Source organism: Microchirus variegatus (genome assembly GCF_963457635.1).
Source record: "Microchirus variegatus genome assembly, chromosome: 12".
NCBI classification, from domain to species: Eukaryota; Metazoa; Chordata; class Actinopteri; order Pleuronectiformes; family Soleidae; genus Microchirus; species Microchirus variegatus.
Genome location: NC_139813.1, coordinates 23503001 through 23526005, shown reverse-complemented (window position 1 = coordinate 23526005; position 23005 = coordinate 23503001). Strand labels below are relative to the sequence as shown.

The window sequence follows — 23005 nt, the reverse complement described above, 5'->3', positions numbered from 1 at the left end:
TCATACTAAACTATGTAGTACGTCCTACGATACTATGTCGTCCATAATGTGACCATTTAAAAAAAAAAAAAAATTGGTCCAAAATTTGACAAAAACGACATACTATACTATGTCGTCCAAAATTGTACCAAAAAAATCATCTCATATTCGTCAGGTTACAATCATCAGGAGAGGCTGGGACACAAAAGTAGGATCTTTGACCACTCAACCAATGAAACATCTTGTACTGCTGTGTTGTTTTGGGAATAAAATTGAACCACGAACATTCTCATTTAAGATGCTGGAAAATCAGAAAACTTGATTTATTTACTAAAGCTATGACATTTTATGCCATGAAAGTCATTTTTAAAAGACAAACTTACAAGTTATAAATAACTTGTAAGTCTATAATCCTTACAGCTCTCATGAAAGAAAGAAACACAAGAAATACACAAACAAAAGTACAGATTTAGTTTTTTTTTATTTTCATTTTCATTTTTAAACCACATTTCACTCTGCCACAGTCAAATTTGTACAATATCTTTTTTCTTGTTATGTTGTAAACCAGAACGAGTGACTCAACATCAACAAAAGCCTCCAAAAATAAGAAAAGAAATGAATTTTAAAAAAGGAGGCGACACCGACTTGACTGCTAGTGATGATTTGCATGTTTTACATAGTTGACAAAAGTAATTACACTTTAACGTTTACATGTTTATTATAACGAAGCAGGCGTGAAAGTTTTTGTTTTGACCTTCTGAACACGGTGATGACAGAGTGACGAGAAACAGACGGACAGAAATCATCGACACAAGCTCGTTTTTCACGTGTGGTTCATGACCTTTGTTGACCTTTTGCGGTGAATCTGATTGTCGGAAAAAAAGCTGCATCACGACAGCGACCGTGTAGCAAAAAGTCACGTACAAAAATAGTCTTTTTTTTTCATTTCCCTTACGTTTGCCTCGATAAGATAAGATGAGTTTAGAGAAACAGTGGTTATAATTTTTCACAGAAAATGTAAAAAAATTCCGATGCTGGGATTCAACTGCGACGATATGTGGAGTTATAGCGGGTGCTGTAAAGTGCCCTCTAGTGGTCTATGAAAGGTTTGCATTGTCGAAAAAAAGGCTTTAAGGTCCAGAGTGTAACATTTAGCCGGCATTAAAGTTTGTATAAATGTGTAATCATGTTAAAAAATGACAATTATTTGGTTTTCGTAGATTTAGAATTAGCCTTTTTTCGAGAACTTTTTTTTAAGCATGCGTAAAAACATCATCCTTCAAGGCCACCGTAGAATTAAGTTTGTTTTTTTTAAATTTCATTTGTTAAGCACTGTTCTTGAAAGGTGATTTCACTCATTCTTCCACACTGGACCTTCAATGAATTGTTCTTCCATTTTCTTTTGAAACTAACCTTAATTATTTAGCTTATTCCTAAATACTCTCTAAATAGTATCTGCATTTTTTTTTTCCACAAAATTTTGTGCTGGTGACAAAGTTTTTCCACGTGAAATATTGGGAAAACATTTTTTTCTTTCAACACAATAACAATAACACAAAAAATAAAGGCAGCGGAAATCAAAGAAGAGAAAATCACAAATTTTGTTAATTTAAGTCTGAACGTAGTGAATCAAATAAAGAGGAAAATGTATTAACTGCTGGTTTAAAAAGGCCTTCATTTACAAATATAAGCAATAATTCTATTGTAAGTGCTCCAACGTTCATACATTTAACTGTAAAAAACGGTAAACTAGTGTTCCTCAGCCTCTCTGAAGCTTAAATCAATCAATGTTTATCATATGTATACATTTGTTTCCCCAACATCACAAGGTTTTAAAGGCCTGATTATTATTCTCTTATAGAATTTACAATTTCTACACGCGGGAGATATTTGTTGGGTCCCAATGTTAACATTTAAGTGTATTTGTTTCAAATAACACACATAAAATACAGTTTTAAGTAGTTTTCCAAACATCTCTTGGAAATTAAATTGTTAGTTGATGCTTGTAATTTGGGTTTTTATTAGTGCTGGGCACGTTAACGCGCTAATATTATGTGCTTGACGTCATGTTTACTCCCGATTGTTAAAATTAGTCTGTAAAGTAACGCTAAACTTTAAAAACAGAGGCACACATACGCAGTTAAACAAGTACGCTAGGTTATTTGTAGCGCTGCTCTTTTCATTTAATAAACAGACCGCTCCAGTTCGACTGTAAGGGAGCGCTAATGGCGCTAAAGATGCTAACGCAGCTAACAGCGCTAACTGGTAAACGGTGCCTGGACTCCGGTGTCGCGGCACGTAAACAAGACGTCACGCACGTCATTTTCCGGGTCAGACGTCATGGAAACGCGTCATGCGTTATCTGCGTATATCTGCTAAGTTTTTACGTATGCCGTAAAGTAGAATGTTGCGCTTGACGCCATGTTTACTCCCGATTGTTAAAATGAGTCTCTAAAGTAACACTAAACTTTAAAAACAGAGGCACACATACGCAGTTACACAGGTACGCTGGTTATTTGTAGCGCTGCTCTTTTCGTTTCATAAACAGACTGCTGCAGTTCGACTGTAGGAGCGCTAATGGCGCTAAAGATGCTAACAGAGCTAACTGGTAAACGGTGCCTGGACTCCAGTGTCGTGGCACGTAAACATGACGTCACGCACATCTTTTTCCGGGTCAGACATCATGGAAACGCGTCATGCGTTAATGTGCGTTAACACTGACGCCGTTAACCGCCGCTAACGTGCCCAGGACTAGTTTTTACGTATGCCGTAAAGTAGAACGTTGCAATTTTGATTGTTTTTTTATAAACCAGAAGTGAGATGATGGTGAAACGGGAGATTCAGACCTGCTCAGGCTGCTCTAATAACGTCTTTAAGATTATTTGGATGGTTGAAATCCTACATTGAAACACTCTTCTACATCATATCCTGACAACACAGGAAAAACACAACTAAACAAGTGCGATTGTCTGACTCTGAGAGCGTCACACGCTCTGAAAATCCCCCTCCCTTCAAAGCGACTGCGCTCAACAGTCATTCCAGTCAAAGTAAACTCGTCGTGAACTCGGTAGATTATAGAAATGATCCGTCTCAATAACCCTTTTGTTTTTGCCGTAAATAAAGAAACTCCTCATTTAAAAAAAGCTCACTAAAGCGTCTGTGCGAGCGCCACGGCGGTGAAGGATCTGCTTGGTAATCCAAGAACTCTAATCTGACAAAAATATGTGGTTGAACAGAACCTCAGCTTCCAGCTCCACCTCAGCTTTCAGAACGACTCAGCGACATCCTGTTCGCGTTAACCGTCACAGGAAGCCAACGCTTCGTTATCTGACATAAAAAAAAACAAAAAAACGATTTGACCTCATTGTGAGCGTTTAAAGCAAAACTGGCCACGAAACAAACAACACGAGTTTGTTCATCCTCTCATTCCCTCCAGAATAAAACGAAGAGAGTCCACATCAGTCCTGTGGATTTCCTCTGTGCAAAGCAGTGAAATCAGGTGGGGTTTTCTCTTTTCTTACTGGGCTTCTCCCACGTCTCTGTTGCTGTCGGGAGTCCAAGTGTTCGACGAGCTTTTCCCACAAGTCGGGGGTCGAGTGGCAGTCGCCCTCTGCTCTGTGAACTCCTGCTGCTGAGGAGGAGGAGGAGGAGGAGGAGGAGCGGTGGTGGTGGTGGTGGTGGTGGTGGTGGCAGAGCGAGGCAGACGGGAGCTGTGCATGATGTGGGCGTCCAGCATCTCCAGCAACAGGTCGTACAGAGGCACCATGTTCTTCATCTTCATGCAGTGCAGATGGTCCATGCCTTTGTTGCTGCAAATGAAGAAGATAAAAATCAGCACACGTGGAGGTGTTTGAATCTCTGCTTCAGGAGGATGTCAAAGGTCACGTGTGTCCCGTCTTAGCCGGATTTATATAATTAATAAATGACAAAAAACAAATTGAATATCTAAAAGTTCTGTGGATTTGTTTTTTAATCCAGAAAATGTTGACAACCACAAAATAATAATGTCCTAAAACAAAAATTATTCAGTTTAAATGACCCAAAAAAAAAACCAAAAATATTCTCTTTTAAGAAGCTGAAAAATCAGAAATCAATACTCGGACAATTTAGTCAAATCAGTTAATAATCGATGAGTAAAAACTTGAATATACAACCCTTAAATGTGTTTATATACAAGTAAAATCACTTTAAAATAAGCCTCTTATATGTACTGTAGGGCGAGGGCCTTGCTTTATAGAGGCGGCCATCTTGTGCTACAGTAGCCTGTAAGGACAAAAAAGCCAGAGGACACAAACCAAAAGAAGACCAAAAATGAAGCCAAAACAATTTAACCACCCCCTGCTGGCTGGCTGTGGTATTAGCGGCCATGTTGTCCACCTTTAAATGACAGTAATATCACTTTATTATTGCTCAAAATCCAACATGTAAGAATTAGCGACATCCAGTGGTGAAACTGCATACTGCAACAAATACAGAACTCTTCTGAAACTACGTTGGCCTTCGCGTAAAAAATCTTCCAAATGAAGCCTAAACATCTCGATAGCCCCCTGGTGGCCGGCTGTGGTATTCGCTTAAACTCGTATGTACCTGACATGGCGGATGTGCGAGAGCAGCATGAGCAGGTGAGCGAGGCGCGTGTACTGCTGGCGGAAGGTGAGGCCGGTCTTGGCGATGGCCCACACCAGAGCGTCCGTCACGGCGTCCAGAAGATGCAGCAGCTTGGAGCGACTCTGCAGCTCCTCGCTGCCGTCGGAGGAGCTGAGGCACATGTCTGCAGACAGACACAGACACAGACACAGGGATATGTGAAAAGGTGTTTACCTAAATGCGAGGTTAATTTAAAGGAGAAGCTGGAGCAGAAACATGATCGTGGTAAAACCGCGCCGCTGCACTGATTAGAGGATCAGAGTGTGTTCTTCTTCAGAAGGTACTGCCTGTTACTCTCCACACAACCGACACCGTGTTCCCATTAGAGGAGGTTGTTTTTCTGTGTTTTTTTTTTTTCCCACGTGTTGCCAAAAATGTGCACACTCTCACAAACAGGATCACACACACAGATATATTCCCCTAATCTTAACCCTAAAACCAGGTCTTAATCCTAAAAAAAAAAAGCCAATTTAATTTGTGTGGAGCAGCCAAAACGTCCTCACAAAGATAGACTTGTTTGACAGTCGGTGCACACAGCTTATGTAAGACACACACACACACACAGACACACACACGTGTTGACTCACTGGAGTTGAGGAGGATCATGGCCTTGAGGCAGACGTACTCCTCCCTCTGCAGCTTGAGCTCTCTGACTCTGGACGTGGCAGCGATGAGCATGTCAAAGATCTCCACGAAGCCCTGCACACAGCTGCCCTCTTCTCTAACAAACAAACAAACAAAACAACAGCTTCATTGTTTGTCAACAAATAAAATAACGTCACTCTGCCTCAACATACTCGGCACATTTGCTTTACGAGCGCATGAGCTTTTATTTTGAAGGAGAGAGCTCGGTGAAAAACCGTGAAAATTTTTGTTACGAAAATGTTGAAATAATGATATAAATAAAGTTAGTTTTAAAGTTTTCTTTGAGAGAGAGTTGTGGAGAGGTGAGATTTATTTACCTGCTGAGGCTGAGGTCAGGGGAGAAGATGAGTTTCCCTGGATGATCCACTGACCTCCACATCAGACCCATCATCAGAACCTCCAGCCAGCAGCACTCCAGCAGGTGGACCTGGTCCAAGAGGCTGAGCTCCACAAAACCTGAGGAGGAGGAGGAGGAGGAGGAGGAGGAGGAGGAAGAGGAAGAGGAGGAAGAGGAGGCCACACAACACAATCATTGTTACTATAATAATAATTTAAAAAAAAATACAATAGCTTTTCTGAAGTTTGGAGATTTTTTTTTTTTTTTTTTTGGAGAGTCTTTTTTTAATGTGGATTTTTCTTGATTTTTAAGGAAACATTTTTCAGAAAAAATCCGAACCGGAAATTTTTTTTTTTTTTTTTTAAATATATTAATTTGTTTCTTTGTTGTTTTTCTTTTCCTGTTCTGATTTTTTTTAATTATTGGGATAATATCACATTTTTTTTACCTTTTTTTTATGAATGGGAAATTTGTTTCCTCAAAAATCAAGAAAAATCCACATTAAAAAAATACTCTTTTTCAAGATTATTTTACCAGAATAATTTTTTTCAGCAGTTTTTGTTATTCTAACTTTTGAAATATTTTTATTTTAAAATTTTTTTTATCATTATCAAAAAAATGTAAAATATATATATATATATTCAACAAATTAATTCATACATTTTATTTAAAAAAATAAATAAATAAATTCTAAAATGAACAATTACGCATCTCAGATATTGTGTTTACAACAACAACAACAACAACAACAGAACTATGTGTTTTCACACTTGTATGAATCTGAAAAACAAAAACGTCTCAGAGTTTTCACCGAAGTAAAGTCACAAAGAAAAAAACTGTTCTGGAGGAGAAGTGGTATGTGAAGAGAGAGAGAATGAGGTGGATCTGACTCTATGACAGAGTGAATTACAGCCGACGTGTTCATAACTCATGTGAACGCTCGTCTTTTGTCGGCCATTTTTCTTTTGTCTCGCTCTGAACGAAACATCAATCACAAACGTACCTTTTCTCTTCGGACTTGAACAAAATCATGAATCTTTCAGACAGAAAATTATTTGACATTCTGGGATTTTTCAGATGAAATAATGAACCTGTTTTTTATAAATAAAGATCCAAATGTTAGACATAATACGTCTAAGAGGATTAAACAAGAAGAATACTGCAGTGTGTTTTTTTCTCCTGGATTATTTGAAAGTTAAAAGGACTTTAATGTGTTATATATTTTATCTGTTCGTAAAGTTCTACATAAATAATGATTGTGTGCAGATTGAGAGGGCAGTGAATTATGGGAGATGATATGAAATAAACTTTATTCATATAACACTGTTAAACACTATGTTACAAACTGCTTAAGAGTCAAATTAAACCTAATCTTATTATCATAAGATAAGAAAATATAGAGAATAAGATAAGGAAAAGGATAAGATGAAGAAAGAGATAAGAAAAGATAACAGAAAAGTATAAAATAAAAAAGAGAAGATAAGAAAAAGACAAGTTAAGATAAGAAAAGAAAAAGTTAAGATAAGAAAAAGATAAGTTAATATAAGAAAAAGTTAAGATAAGAAAAGAATAAGATGAGTTAAAATCAGAAACATTTAAGTTAAGAGAATAAAAAGTTAAGTTAAGATAAGAAAAAGTTAAGATAAGAAAAGAAAAAGATAAGTTAATATAAGAAAAAGTTAAGATAAGAAAAGAAAAAGTTAAGTTAATACAAGAAAAAGTTAAGATAAGAAAAGAAAAAGATAAGTTAAGATCGGAAAAAGTTAAGTTAAGATAAGAAAAAGTTAAGATAAGAAAAATTTAAGTTAAGATCAGAAAAAGATAAGTTAAGATAAGAAAAAGTTAAAAGATAAGAAAGACAAAGACTGTAACAAATGTTCTTCTCCTCTAAAGAAGAGATCAACAACATCATGACTCAGCTAAAATGCTGTTGTTGTTGATTATTATTATTATTATTATGTTTTAAAGATATATTTAGTGGCTTTTCCCCACTCTAACTGACCCATGTTTTCCTCATGAGCAGCAGCTCTACTGTCACTCTACTGATATTTATTCTATTCTACCGTCACAGTCTGTGCACAGTGATGAATGTGACACACACACACATATGATACATGTGATATATGTGATGTTTGAGAACTCAAATCTTTTATTTTCACTATCCGTTCCTGTGATTTTGTTTATTTTTAAAGGAACATACCGGGGATCTTCTTGGCCCAGCTGATCATGTGGACCAGCTCCTTGTCGGCCAGGTTTGTGAGCGACATCATGACGTTGGCCTCGGTCAGCGGTCCGCTCATGTCCTTCATGAGGTAGATGTCCGGCGGCTCCGCCTCCATGATGCGCTCGATCAGCTGCTCGGGCGTCAGCGCGGCGGGAGGCTGCGGCTCTGTCGTCAGCCCCGCGGGGGCGCCGCTCATCAGAACCTTGGGTCCGGTCGCTCGGCCCTGCGTGGACAGACGGGTCAGACGCCTGTTCTTAGGGTTCCTGTAGCTCCCGTTCTCTTTCCTCATACCTGACGAGAAAGAACGGAGAAAAAAAACACAGTTTGATGACGGACAACTTTCAGCCCATTGTGATACAAAACATGACCGAGGATTTCTTCTGTTTGCTCCTTTAAAAAAGGCTAAAAAAGGATAAAGTGAAAAACCTCTTAAAGAAGAGAGAGGACGACGACAACGACCTTATTTTATGGAGGAGTTGGCGTTTGTGGTCTTTTATAAAAAAAAATATTTTTAACTCTGGATAATAAAAAAAAGGAAGCAAAAAAGAAATAGTCTGAGTCTGCAACTGTCTTTCCTCACAGCTTTATCATGTAGAAACGTACAGATATTCCTATGTAAAGTTTATATGAATATATATATATACATATATATATATATATATATATTTTTTAAAGGTGCATTAATCGTGACCTAAGAATCAGAATCAAATCGCGAGCCACCCAAAGATTCACATCCCTAACACTGGGAATGTGCCTCTATACACCCATGTACATATTCCATTAAAAACCAGACGTTTACAGCTAGAATAGTCGTTTACCACATTAACAATGTATAGAGTGTATATATGATTCATTTAATGTTAGATTCATTAAAAAAAGTGCTTTTCCTTCAAAAATAAGGACATTTTTGAGCCCAAACTTTAGTGTAACGGTAGTGTAGTCACTACATTATAAGTAGAAAACAGTTTGCCCGTTTAACAGCAACACAGAGTATAACCTGACATGTGACCACAGATAATCCAACATGACCACCTGGGAATAAAAAAAACAAAAAAAAACGACACTAACCACACTTGGTCATTCCGACTTCGTAGCACTTTCGGAGGCGACAGGCCTGGCAGCTCTTACGACGATTCTTGTCTATAGTGCACTGGTTTGTCGCCGGACAGATGTAGTCATTGTGTCCTGGAGAGAAGAAGAAGAAGAAGATAAATGGTGTTAAGACTCTTCACTGCAGGTCTACACAGATCATTTTGTATTTAGGTTTTATGTTAAAATTCCTCAAATGCTCAGTAGGTGTCTTTGGATTAGTTTTGCATAAATAAAAAAAAAAAGACACAAACCAAAAATTTCTGTATCAAAGTAGGAAAGGAAATCCGATCAATAATTGGCCCAAATATTTACTTTAATTTCAGCACTTTGTATCGAGGAAATCTGCTCTCAGAACAAGGAAAACAGGACGGATATTTATTATAAATGTCATTAGTGAGCAGTAAAAAAAGAGCGATAATCAGGAAATGGCTTATTAAGTGACCCACAACAACGTTTATATTGAACTATACTTAGATCCATCATCAGGAAACCATTGATATCTTTAACGTTTCATTACAATGAAGAAAATAGTTTAGATACTTAACTTAATGTTGGACCAATGATCCACAGTCTCTGTATTGGTTTTGAAAACAAATCTGAAGAAAAGCAAGGTTCTATTTCTTTTTTAATTATTATTATTGTTTTATATTCTATGCAAACCAGAAGAATGTAATAAATAGAGCAGTGGTTGCACATCACCAGGCCAAGGACTGGAGACTCACAGACGTTTTATTTAGAAAATACTAATTATCTTTTAATAACATCCATCTGTTCCTCTCCACGTGTACCTGTCTCAGTCACGCGATACTAAAACAAATTCTCTCAGCGTCTCCACTGACTCTGTAGTATTTCTAATGCTTGTTATTGTCGTAATTCAAAGTACAAATACTTTACTTTACTGTACTTGAGTACAAAATTCCACGTATCTGTACTTTGTTCTCGTCTACCTTGGATGCTCCTCTTAAAGAAGGCCTTGCAGCCCTCACACGACCACACGCCGTAGTGGTATCCCGAGGCGTAGTCGTGACACACGGCGCAGTAGTGGTGGTCGGCTTTGACGGCGGACGACACCACGCCCTCGTCGCTCTCCTGCGAACGCCTCCTCGCACTCTTGCTGACAGATTTAAAAAAAAGAGACGCATCGTTAATCTCAATCTGTCAACAACACTTTTCTCTTTCACGTCTTCTTTGCGCTGTGTTTTTTTTTTGTTGGTGTGCGACTCTGACCATGGGCGGAGCTTAGGAAGCTGCCAGCTGATTGGCTACAGAGTTTTGTAGCAGCAGCAGCTCAATGGACAGGAAGTCATCACGGGTTTGGAGTCGCCGTCTTCCACCGTCGACTTCCGACAAAATAATGGTAAGTATCTAACGTTTATAATCTGACAAACGCTAGATATACGTACAATTAAGACGAAAATCGACTACACGAATCCCATGACTACTTTGAGCCGTCGCCCCAAAACTCAGTAGCCAATCAGCAGGCAGCTTCCTAAGCTCCACCCATGGACACAATCGCAAACAAAAAGTGAGGGAGCACAGATGCAAAAGAGTCGGAGCAAACAAAAAGTGTATTTTCAAGCAAATAAAATACTATAATTTTAGCATGATTAAATCGATATTTCATTTGCTTGTGTGTATTTTGTTCAATTCATAAAGTGTTGTTTGCTTCTTAAAGGGTTTTTTCTTGAACTAAAGTGAAAAGAAGCTTAAAATATTGACATAATGTATGTTGCATTATTACAGAGTATATGACAAATAAAGAATCATGAACTGAATTCATGAAGTAAACAGTGTTTTATAATGTTGCTGCAGTTGAGAGAATCTGAAGCTGCAGCAGGTGAGAGGACAAAAACCACATGTGCATAATTAGGCAAATTTCCACTTGTCCATGATGACAATTATAATTCTGACTGGTCCTGTTTTTACTGTGAAAATCTGTTTGTTTAAAAATGTGCCTGAAAACCCAAAACAGATGAGAAACTGATGGAAATAACAACACAATTACTGATCGACCAACACAGCCATGAGTCAAAGAATTTCACTATCTTTGTTTTAAATGTACGAATAAACACATTTACATTAAATAATAATACAATAAACAATAAACAAAAGGTGCAAGGACAGCAACTCTGTCGCCCATTTTGTCCATTTCACCCCAACCTGTCTAGGCAGATGGCCGCACATCTTTGAGTCTGGTTCTTACCTGCTCATTAAGACGCTGTCCCGGGGCGTTAGCTCCACCCACTGACTCTGGATTGGCTGGCTGTGCTGAGGGCGGGCCTGAGAGCGGTGCAGCGGCACGGTCGGACCCATGTGTCCGTGGCCGGGCCAGAACAAGGACGGACTCAGCGACTGGTGCACGGAGGGACAGTCCGCGATGCCGGGACTGGCGTAGCTGAAGATGGTGGGGCTGTAGAAGGGGATGGTGGTGAAGTCGTGGCCCAGGTCGGTGTAAGGCGACGGGATGCAGATGGGCTGTGTGGTGTCGATGGACAGGCCCGGGGAGGACGAGCCGAGGATCGGGGAGAGGACGCAGCTCCGGACTCGGCTGGAGTCGACCTCCTGCAGCTGCAGCAGGGGCTGCTCCTTCTCTGCGGAGACGGCGGCCATCGCAACTACAGACGACCCTCAGGGTTTCAGGAGATTTACTACATGATCAACACAGAACACGAGCCAGAGAGAGCAGCATTTTCTTCTCCTGGAGGCGAGTTCACTCTGGTTATGTCAACAACTGCAGCAGATTTACTGGTGCAGATGAACGTGTTCACATGATGACTCCACTCACTGATAGATGCGTCCGATTCTCCTCAGTGTGGAACGTTAATGTAAAGACTTCAAAGTCGATGTTGGACGTCCGGGGGTCAGTCCTCGTCCGGCCGTGAGTCTCACATGTTTAAAAAAGGACTAAGACAAAGTCTGTGCAGCTGAAAAGACAAAGAGAGAGAAAGAGAAAATATTCATTTAGCTTCTCAGTAACGTGATTTCGAACAACGGCCAGATATCGAAAGTGAAAGTTGTCTTGGAAAAAGGGGCAGAAAGAAGCAGTCACTCACTGAACATCTGACAATTCTAGAGCCATAAAAATCATGATGGTCATAAGAGGGTTAAGCAATAAAATGTTTAAAATGTGACAAAAGGAGGAAAACTGAGAATTTCACGGAACATTTTTCAAAATCAGAGACTGAACATAAGGAATATGCTGAAGCTTTAAGGCTTATTTTGGCCTAACATGTACAATTAATCTAGTAATCCAAACAATCACAAAACTAAAAAAGTGAAATGTACAAAAAATTTACAAAAACTACACAAATTTACACTTTAATTTCCCTTTTAAGACACAACTTTAACTCATCTCAGAGCCCAGAAACCTGGGATTAAGAGCACACTGGGGATCAAACCCACAACCTCACAGCTGAAAGACGGCCTGCTCTACCCACTGAACCACAGCGGCCCGAATAAAATAATCAAAACTGCAAGATTCCTGAAAAATAAGGTCAATTTTAGTTTTCATGCCCGTTTTAGATCAAAATGTTAAAGGTTTTAATCGTATTTAAACATTTTAAGATGTAAATTTTACAGTTTTTTTGTCTATTCTTAAATCAAGTTTTCCTAATTTCTTGGTATTTGGACTCATTTTTAGATCCGTAGAGTGTGGTTTCATCATGTAAAACAGTGTGAAACCTTAAGAAATTGTTGAATATATGACTATTTTTCCTGTAATATCACAGGATAATGATGTTTTATGTAAGCACAGGTTAAAAAGTGCTAAAAGTGAAAATTCAGGCTTATTTATGGCTGCATTAGGAAAAACGTTAATCTCTTTTCAGAAGGTGTTTCTGTGTCTGAGAGAATGACACAGAGTTTTACAGAGATTTACACTGTACTTTAGATGGACACAGCTGGAGGATCAATAAACGCAACACAAACACGCGGCGGGAACGTCCGAGCGCGCGTTAGTCTTGGTTTCCTCTTACAGCGGCGAGTCCAGCGGAGTTAATCATTCCTGGGGTGGCAGCAGTCCGACTCCAGTCACAGTTGGTACACAGCGTCTCCGAGGGTTTCTGGCGTAAAGTTCACCGGCGAAAAAGTTGTTTTTCAGGGCGAAAGAGGAGGAGGTCGGTCGTTAATCTTGCCAAGCTTTGGTTTCACCCGCCAACAAAACTTGATAATCCGCGGGAGGAGTCAAGCTGCCTGAGTCCTGTGTGCTTTTAAGTGTGAAATGAGCTCTGTAGAAGGGGGAAAAAATTAAAATTTACAAACCTGCAACAGCGATCAGGTCACCGTTAATGACGCGAGGTGCTAAAGACCGCTTCCTTTTTATGGTGTCAAATTAAACCCACGAGTGGAAAAAAACGAAAACGCGGTGGGAGACGGAGAGCAAGCGGTTACTTAACACCGACTTTATGACTAGCGTTAAAAAAGTGGAGCCGTTACGCTGAGGTGTTACTTTTCCATCTGACTGTGTAGCTGCCGTAAAGGCCTTTGCTTTGCTTTCCTTTCTAAACGTCTAACATCGCCTTGTTTCACTTTATCTTCTCCTGATACAACCCTGATTTTTGAAACCTGAAAGCCTGGAGTCCATTTGAATATCAAATAAACATCGCTTTGTGCCTGTGCGAAGTTTGACGGAGCAAAAACTAAAAATATACCCAGAGCTTCAGCTCAAAAAGCACCTGATGTGTCAACCAGGGCTGAACAATTTTCAATAAAGACTTATTAAATATCTTTTCGGACTGAAATGCAATTGCAATATCGGAAGGGAATGAGATATTTTTACGTAATTATTAGTGCTGGGCACATTAACGCGTTAATGTCATGCGTTAATGACGTTAACGCACATTAGCGCGCGTGGCGTAATGTTTCCGTGACTCCCGATTGTCTCTAAAGTAACGCTAAACTTTAAAAACAGAGGCACACATAGGCAGTACACAGATATGCTAGTTATTTGTAGCTCTTTTCCTTTAATAAACAGACTGCTGCAGTTCCACTGTAGGCGCGCTAACGGCGCTAAAGAAGCTAACGGAGCCAACTGGTGAACGGTGTCGTGGCGCGTAAACATGAAGTCACGCGTGTCTTTTTTTCAGTCAGTCGTCATGGAAACGTGTTGTGCGCTAACGTTGACGCCATTAAACACCGCTAACCGCCATTAACTAATACAGGGTCTCTGCAGGTTTCAAAAGGTTAAATTTAAGACTTTTTAAGACCATAATGAATACAATTTAAGACCCATTTCAAATCCATACTGGCAAAAAAGTACAAAAGACATGAAGGAAAACTGGAGCCACAAACCGTTGAACTTGCAATTCGGCTTAGCCGTGGGCTTTCATTAAGTTTTCTCCGCTGCTATGCTAAGCTGTAACACACCGCGGCGCGCGCACAGCACGCTAAGCTAGTGGTGCTCGATAAATTCTCAGCGGGCAGCACAGGTGGCCTACTTTAGTTCCGCGTTGTAGTTCTGTTATCGCATCCTCAAAAATAGAAACATTTCAAAGCGAGACTGAAGTTTATGCATGTTTTAAATAAAAGTAACGACCTTTCAAAATTGTATTTAAGACCTTTTATGAGATTTTAGGAGAATTCAAGACATTTTAAGGCCTTAAATTAAAATTATTGGATTCAAGACTTTTTAAGACCCCGCGGATACCCTGTAATAATTATTCTCATTGCAGACTTGTAAAGAAATCAATGACGGTTCCAGCTGCAGACAGATGTTTTTCAACAACAGAAGCTCCACTAAATCCACCGTTAACGGAGCCTGAAGGACTAAATAAAAAAGACTGAACAAACGGCTCCATAAAGCAGCCGTGTGGACTCAGCAGTCTGCTCTTTATCTTCTGTACAATACCATAATGTGTAAGTGTCGCCTTCACAGCAGCAAAGAAGCTAATTCTGTCTTTGACGTGTATTTCTGCAGCTTTGTAGTATTTGTAGTATTTGGAGTATTTCATTTCACTGAACGCTCCAAAACCAACTTCACCGAGCCAAACACGAGTTTTAATTTAATTAAATTACAGATGACGTCGTCCTCGGCGATGATGTTCAGGCAAACAACAGAGGCCCCCTCTCAGGATATTTATGCTTTTTCAAAGACAAACGGTGCATTTTTGGTCGAGTGTGCGCTGGCAGTGGGAGGACGGTTTCACCCCAGATTTCTATTGGGTTTTTTTTATTAATTCTTATCTGACTGATGAAATGCCAGGGAAATCAACAGGAGTCTGGGTGAGTCTCTCTGTGGAGTTTAATTGCACCGTTTGCCAGCTCATCTGTTCCAGATCAACATCACGACCAAATGATTGATGGTGAGAAATTAAACGCTCCACTTGAGTTTCAAAAAGAGGCAAACGCTTTCATCGACAAGTCCAGGGTTGTAATACAATCCAAATACAATCAGAAGAAGAAGCGTTGGTATTATGGTCCGTATTTATATAGCTATATAGCTGCAACATGGGGTTAAATGTCTTTGCTCAAGGAAACAGACTAGCAGAGCTGGGAATTGACCCCACAACCTTCCACAAAGTGGCTTCAACTTCTACCAAAGTCATTATCTGGTAAGATACTTTCACTCAAGTATTGCTTTAAGGTACTTTATACAAGATTGAGTAATTCTCACTCACAGACGGCTAATCCTAACCCAACCCTAACCAGGGTCAAGGGAAAACAAATCCAACATTTTGAGAAAAATATCCTCACGGTCCACGACACCACTAATATCACGATACAAAACGATTCTGTGATAATTTATTGCGAGACAATCGTATATCATCACATCACGATATCTGTCTAAACTCAATAAAACAACCATGTTAATCCTTCAGCTAACCAAATCGATATTTTGACCCACCCGTACGTATTTATGATGCAAAATGAATTTATTAATAAAAAAACATACAGAAATAAGTCATTATAACTATATATATTAACCCTTAAGATTTCCTTTGAAAAAAACTGACTAATTTGCTCCTTGTGGCCGAAAATGTCACCTTCACAAAAACTACTGTAAAAACATTACAGTTACATATTAATATTTTTTTCCCACTTTGAATTACTCAATCTATTTAAAACTACTCCAGCCTGAAATATGCATATAAAATAATAATTAAAATGTGGGGATTTTAACCCTCTAAAGGCCAGTATGTTTACACAACTACCATTTAAAAGGGAGAATATGATTTGGGAAGGTGACATTTTCTGTCACTAGGGGCTAATTAGTAAGTTTCTGCGTCGCTTAGCGATTTAAGGCTAATTTAAGGAACTAAGATGACAGTTCTTGTTGTTTTTAGACTGTGGGAAGAAACCATGCAAACTCCACACAGCAATAACTTGCAAACAAACATTTAAATTTGGTTAGAATTAATGTTGCCGTTGCATTGAAAACACAGAGCACTGGCAGAGGGACGTTTTAAAGACGTTTTAAAAACATATCACGTTGTTCTTCAGCGTCGAGTTTCCAGTGACCTTGTGTCTGCAGCCAGTGAACAGATGAGTCATTTTAAGTGACATGAAGAAGAGTTGTAGCACGGTTTTCGCTTCTTTAATTACCATTTTAGGGGTAAAAAAGCAGATGTGGAAGAAGAAGGTTTTTCTTTTTTTTTATTATTATTTCTTTTGAAGATTTAACCTTGCCTGCAAACCTCCTCCTCCTCCTCCTCCTCTGTCACGCTCACCAGCAGCTGGCAAGCTCACTGTGGGAGAAACCAAACCACGCCGGATCCTCCCCAAAAATGCTGATCATCCTCATCCTCATCCTCATCCGCCGCTCGCTCGCTCGCACAACAGACACGGCAATCACCGCCACACACAAACCCTGTGTTCTTTTTACAGAAATGGAGTTTCAAACAGGGGGCGAGGTTCAGTTCAAGGGCACAACAGGTGGGGAGTGTCGGGTTATTGGTTACACTGCTTCCATCACAGCTTTATGCTAACGTTGGGGGTTTTCTACCACGTTTTAGGAGCCTGAATTACTGAATTCTGTTCACAAATGCACCAATAATTTTACTGTACAAAGTAAATATTAACATTATTTGATTACATAGACTGTGTAATTCTGCTCAACTAGGTCAGGTTTTAAACACAATTTTGAATTTCAACACAATAGGTCAAGGTCAGGTCAATCGTTTTTTTTTAAAACCGCACATAATTTATTTCGATCCATACTAACAAAATATAATCAATTCCTCCTGGGGTCATAAACTCGATTATATCAAAATGAATTCTGATGAGTCACGCCACTTCATTTCAGGTAAAAAAATAATTCTACAGTTAACCTTGAAGAAGATGAAGACACTGAAGTCTAACACACATCTACACATGAAACCTTCCAATGTTTAACCAATGAGCAGCTTCAATTATTTAATGTTTAACAATGACGTTTGAGGGTTAGCAACGGTCCGGGATTTAATCGGAGGCTGAAGCAGGTGGCGGCGTAATGAGGCGACGTCAGTTTGGGTTTATAAACTGTTGAGTTTAGATCCGTGTTGTTTTCTTCATCTACTGCTCGTTCACCTACACCTGCTCCACCAGGTACGTACTGGACACTTATAATATACATGCCATAGCTCATTTTCTTTCTATTCAGTGGTTCTAAAAGACTGGGTCAGGGACCCACAGATGGGTCGTAGGAGAGTTTTTTGGGTCCCCAAATGCGCAGAATCTGTTTGTATAGGTTTTAAATAACACATAAAACATAGTTTTAATTAGTTGAACCAACTACTACAACGATTGTTTTCATAATCTCGACGAATCGCGCAATCGCTTGGAACACAAAATGCCAGGAAATGTTGATAATTGTTTTTTTCAAACCGGGAAATGATGATGTTATCCAATGTTGTGTTTTCATGATTTCTTTGTTATTATGGAGCAAAAAAAACAGAAAATATTCACATTTAGGAAGCTGAAAAATCAGAAAACTTGTTTTAACTATTGAAAGAAATAGTCGGGATTTAAATTTAAAAGTTGACACAATCACAATGTATGTTGTAACCTGGGTCACAAGAGTTTTTTTGATTTTAAAAACTGGTTCTCCATATAGAATGTTTTTAAAATAATGATGTTAGACTCTAAATGTGATGATTCTTTACAAAATGGAGGTCACGCTATATTAAAGAAGACCTGAAACTAGTGATTTACACCATTAAAAAAAACATCTTCAGAGTTAATAAGTCAAATAAGAATTTAAAATTTGGCTAATATTATCTTAGACTTACAGAGTTGCCCCCTGGTGGCCATTCAAGAGAATACAATTCCGAGTCATTTCTTTACTGGGTTCAGTTTACTAATACAGAGGCTGCATTTGTTAATTTTATCCAAATATGGTCTGAAGTAGTGACTGTGCTATTCTGCTACTAGTATTATAAACACCATAGTGATATTTAACTTATTGTGTATCATAAAATGAAGTAATTATATGTTGGGTGTATTTTCCAATTAAAGGCAAAAATGCTGCAAATCAGTTGCTACTTTCACAAAATTCTGTTTTTGTAAAGCTACATCCATAGCGACGGTTCGTCTTTGGCGTTATTTATACGACTCCGACTACAACGGCGTAGATAACATGTCACGTTCACACAAAAATGCCCTTCCTCTAATCATCAACACTGTAAACAAAGCTAAATAAAGCCAAATCTAAAGCGAGCGTTCCGTCGGCCTCTAGCCAGAAGTGCATGCCTGTTCCACAAAAGCTCAAGGCCGTGTCTCGTTCCCATCCTCAAAATCTGACTGACTGCCTCCCTAAAGCAAAAAAAAAAAAAACAGACGGAAACGGATGTGAAACCACGGGCGCAGAAGAGAAGAAGCTGTACCTTTCTATATAGAGTAAGGGAGTGCGAGCAGAGACGGCGGTGCTGGTCAGCGCCAAAGAATGTGAAACATCCCATTGAATTGTTCTGTCCTTCGGCAAAAAAAACAAAATGCAATTTGTTCAAAAGACGACGTTGTGCTCTAGATTTACTTCGGCTTATTAAGTTAAAAAACTTGCTTTTGAACCAATGACAAATACAAAAAAAAACAAATAAGGAAAATGTCTGAAATGCTGATCCTTGAAACCAGTCTCTCACTTATGTCATTCACTGGCATTGAACTGTGCATCGTGGGCAACGCGACGGCATCGAGATCAAAGGAACGACCACAAAAAGTAAAGATAAAAGTGATTTGAATTGGCGTCGTGACGGCAGAGAGAAAAGAAAGATGGATTTGGAAAAGCAGTTTATCCTCCTGGAGGGAAAATTACAATGTCAGCCTGGGGGAATCGTTCACGGGCCAGAACATGGACTTGGACTCTGGCTGATAAATCTTTTTACTATCGCAACCAAAGTCTCTCGTCTGGACCACAGGAAACTTTCACAATATTGTTCTTGCCTGAAGACTTTAAGCAAACAATCTGTATCATCAGCACATATACAGACTATTTTATTTTTTTTAGGTCGCTGTTTGAAAATGGCAAACCCATCATGAAATGAATCTATCTCTGCAAACACAGGAAAGGGAACACTTTATGAAGAGATTCATTAACATGTGGAAATATTAGGTCCTAATAGGCTCTGCTAGACTGGGTACAATTGGGGGGGGTTGTTCCCCTCCTCGCCAGAGGCGGCGCTGCATCGAGAATTACTCGAAACAAAACATTACTCAAACAAAGAAAACTCGCTCATCTGTTGGTTAATGCAGGATAACTTATGTTGAAGAGCAAAACGTGGATCTGCATCAAATGGCCTCAGCCGTTCTTGCTTGCGTTTACCCACAATGCCCTGCATTATAGTCTACTTCCTGCATTTGGTTCAGTCGAAGCGAATCGAGACCTACTTTTTGTTTTGTTTTTTTTGAAGCCAGATTTCACTTCTTTGGTGCACCTCAATCAGAGTTTGGTTGCATGTTCAAGCCTCCCCCAAAAAACGGACCGGACTTTCCGAGCAAATGGACTAGGATTTATTTAAACAGGAACTGGTGTGAATGAACGCACACCCTTAGTTTATGCATAGTAAATGTTTAGACGCACAGATTCAAAGATTGCATGTTTTTGTGTGCGTTCTGAATAAAGTGCAGTCTTTTATTTTGTTGTTGTTGTTGTTTATATAGTGCTAATTAGACGTGCAACATCATTGAATTGTTCCCCCAGCCGGGGGACTCTCTGGTTTAAAGGGTTGAGGTCACAAAATTTTAATTTTTCCACGTTCAAGTGACTTAAAGGCCAATATTAGGGACGGGAATCTGTATCGGTATCTGTGTCCGATACTGGTCAAAATCAATGGATTGGATAATCGGACAGAAAAAACTTAAAATCCAATCCAATCCAAAAATCCTACATGTCGCACTGACTGACGACTGTAAAAATGTATATAAAAGTCAGCAAAACATTTTAGCCGAGTCATGTTTGGACTGTTTATCATTACAAGACTTGTGACACAGTTGGAGAGTTGTGGCTTTGAAATGACTCGGCATAAAAAAAAAAGTGTTGTTAACAGCTTCATAAATGGTCTAAAATGACTGTATCAGACTGTACTCGAGTTTGTGATATCAGTATCGTCTTTCCATCGCCAGCCACTATATATATGAATTATTAGTACATTACTGCCAGTTACAACTGCAAAAGACCAACATAAAAGCAGCACAACGTCCATTAGCCGCACTCCTGTCTGAATATCAATGAAAATCCAATATGGATCAATTGGAGTTGTAAATCCACCTCCACCACCTGACAAAGGCAGGTAAGACACCGTGATCTAATCTGAGGAGGAGGCAGCAGATGCTCTCTTCAGATTAGATCTGCAGGAGGATGTATCAGTCAAAAAACAGCATTTTAAACCATCTTTGTGTTGTTGTTTTCCACTTTCCGGAGACTTTAGCTGTGAGGAGTTCAGTGTAAGTGAGTCAGTGGCTGCAGAGGACGCAGCGTTCAGTCAGGGAGGATGACCGAATGAAGCCGGGGCTCGTCTGTGTTCCAGCAGCTGGCTGATAGCAGCCTGGTCGGCCCCATGTTTACACAGCGATAAGTGCTTTTTGAAGTGGGCTAATGTTCACATCAGGACGCCCCAGTCTCAAAAACCACATTAAAAGACACACACACAGACACACACATGGAATTATAACGGAGAGGAAAAGTAGAGCTCGATGACTCGGTGGAAGAACAATCAATAATTGCATCGATCGGCTCATTACATTACAGTTTAGATTTGAAAACACAACTTTAAATGTTCAGCCCTATAATGTATGGTCCACATGTTGTGTTTAAGCAGATACAATGCATGTGTGAGACTAATAAAAGCTGTAGAAATCTAGGAATTATCCATTTAAATGTGCCATTTTCACTATTATTCCACGTCGCCCAGGTGTTTTTGCAGATATATTTAATTCAAGCTCATCATAAAAATGCTTTAAAACTTGCAGAAATCTCAGAATTATGCATTGGAAATTGCCACAATATCCTCATTTAAGTTTAATTCCATGTCCCCCTGGTGTTTTTGCAGATATATTTACTCCAGGCAGTTGTGAAAAGGCTTTTAAATCATGCAGAAATGTTAGAATTATCAATTTAGTATGACACATTTTCCTGTTCCAAGTTTAAATCCATGTCTCCTGGATGTTTTTGCAGATAAATTCAATTCCAGCTCATCTTCAAATGCTTCTAAATCACGTAGAAATCTTGGATTTATCATTTTAAAAGTCACATTTGCTCTACTTTATGAGCTCATTTCAGTTTTATCCCACGTCTCCCGGACATTTTGGAGATAAATTTAACTCAAACTGACCTTTAAAGGCTTTTAAATCATGACGAGATCTTTGAATTATCAATTTAAAATGACACATTTACCACTTCCATGTGCCCATTTCAGCTTTATTTCATGTCTCCTGGTGTTTTTGCAGATAGATTCAAGTCAAACTAATCTTTCGTCTTTAAAAATCATGTAGAAATCTTGGATTTATCCTTTTTAAAGTCACATTTGTCTGCTTTATATGCTCATTTACAGATATATTGAACGAACAGTTGTGAAAAGGCTTTTGAATCTTGTAGAAATCTAGGAATTATCAATTTAAAATATCACATTTGCCTCCTTCATGAGCTCATATCAGTTATATTTCATGTCTCCTGGTGTTTTTGCAGATAGATTCAAGTCAAACTAATCTTAAGTCTTTTAAATCATGTAGAAATCTTGGAATTGTCATTTTAAATTACACATTTTCCTACTTCATATGCTCATATCAGTTGTATTTCATGTCTTCTGGTGTTTTTGCAGATACCTTCAATTCAAGCTGATCTTTAGAGGCGTTTAAATCATGCAAAAGTCACATTAACAGATAATCTGAGTCAAGCAGTTGCAAAAAAGCTTTTAAATCCTGCATAAATCTAAAGACGATCACTTTTGACCCCACATTTGACTCCTTTATATTATTTTGCATGCAAGTCTCAGATGTTGGGTAATGAATCTGTCACCTGCCAAACAGCCTGGACACTAAAATAAAACCCTGTAGCTGATCTGAATCCTGACACACACGCACTTCACTTGCAACAGGCCTCTTTTTCTCCTCTTTTTCTCCTCTTCTTCTAAATGTCCACTTGTTGCTCTAAATCATTGTTGCCCTGCAGAGCCTGAGTGAGCGGGACAGTTGGAACCTGCGCTCCTGCACGTCGCCTACAGCGGCTTTAAACACGAACATGTTGTGTTGGTAAACACGCTGAGAGGAGGACACACAGACACACACACAGTCTAATGACTAATGAGTCTTACCAGAGACAGCAGCAGCGGCAGCAGGGGACAAAGTTGCCCGGTGTGGCGTCACGCGTCGTGGGGAGCGGAGCGGCGAGGAGCGCGGTGGTCCACCGGGAAGGTCGAGCGCCGAGTAACTTCAGCGACTCTCTGGTGGCGCTGATATAAGACGCGGCGGTTACGTTCCGCCCGGAGCCAAACGACCAGCTGCGTTTAGGGAAATGATGTCAAGTCAGAGCCAGTGAGGTGCACGCAATCCTTCAAAATAAAAGCCTTTAAAAATAATACCCAATAATGAAAAAACATTTTACTCAGTCTTAAAAAAATATTTTGTAATTTGGGGAAAAAAAAGTTACTTTTTCAAAAAAAAAAGTGAAAAAGTTA

The 23005-nt window shown here is 39.2% G+C and overlaps 1 protein-coding gene across 1 annotated transcript; it reads right to left on the bottom strand.

The window, feature by feature from the left end:
- Positions 1 to 502: 502 nt before the first annotated feature.
- Positions 503 to 22781, bottom strand: esr2a (estrogen receptor 2a). Its single transcript, XM_083898292.1, has 9 exons — positions 22643 to 22781; positions 11128 to 11848; positions 9872 to 10038; positions 8901 to 9017; positions 7809 to 8123; positions 5589 to 5727; positions 5214 to 5347; positions 4567 to 4750; positions 503 to 3788 (listed from the first exon to the last, which is right to left on the bottom strand). Exons 2-9 carry the CDS (start codon positions 11532 to 11534, stop codon positions 3497 to 3499), a joined length of 1755 nt encoding a protein of 584 aa, XP_083754418.1. The 5' UTR covers positions 11535 to 11848; positions 22643 to 22781; the 3' UTR covers positions 503 to 3496.
- Between the last annotated feature and the right edge of the window lie 224 nt (positions 22782 to 23005).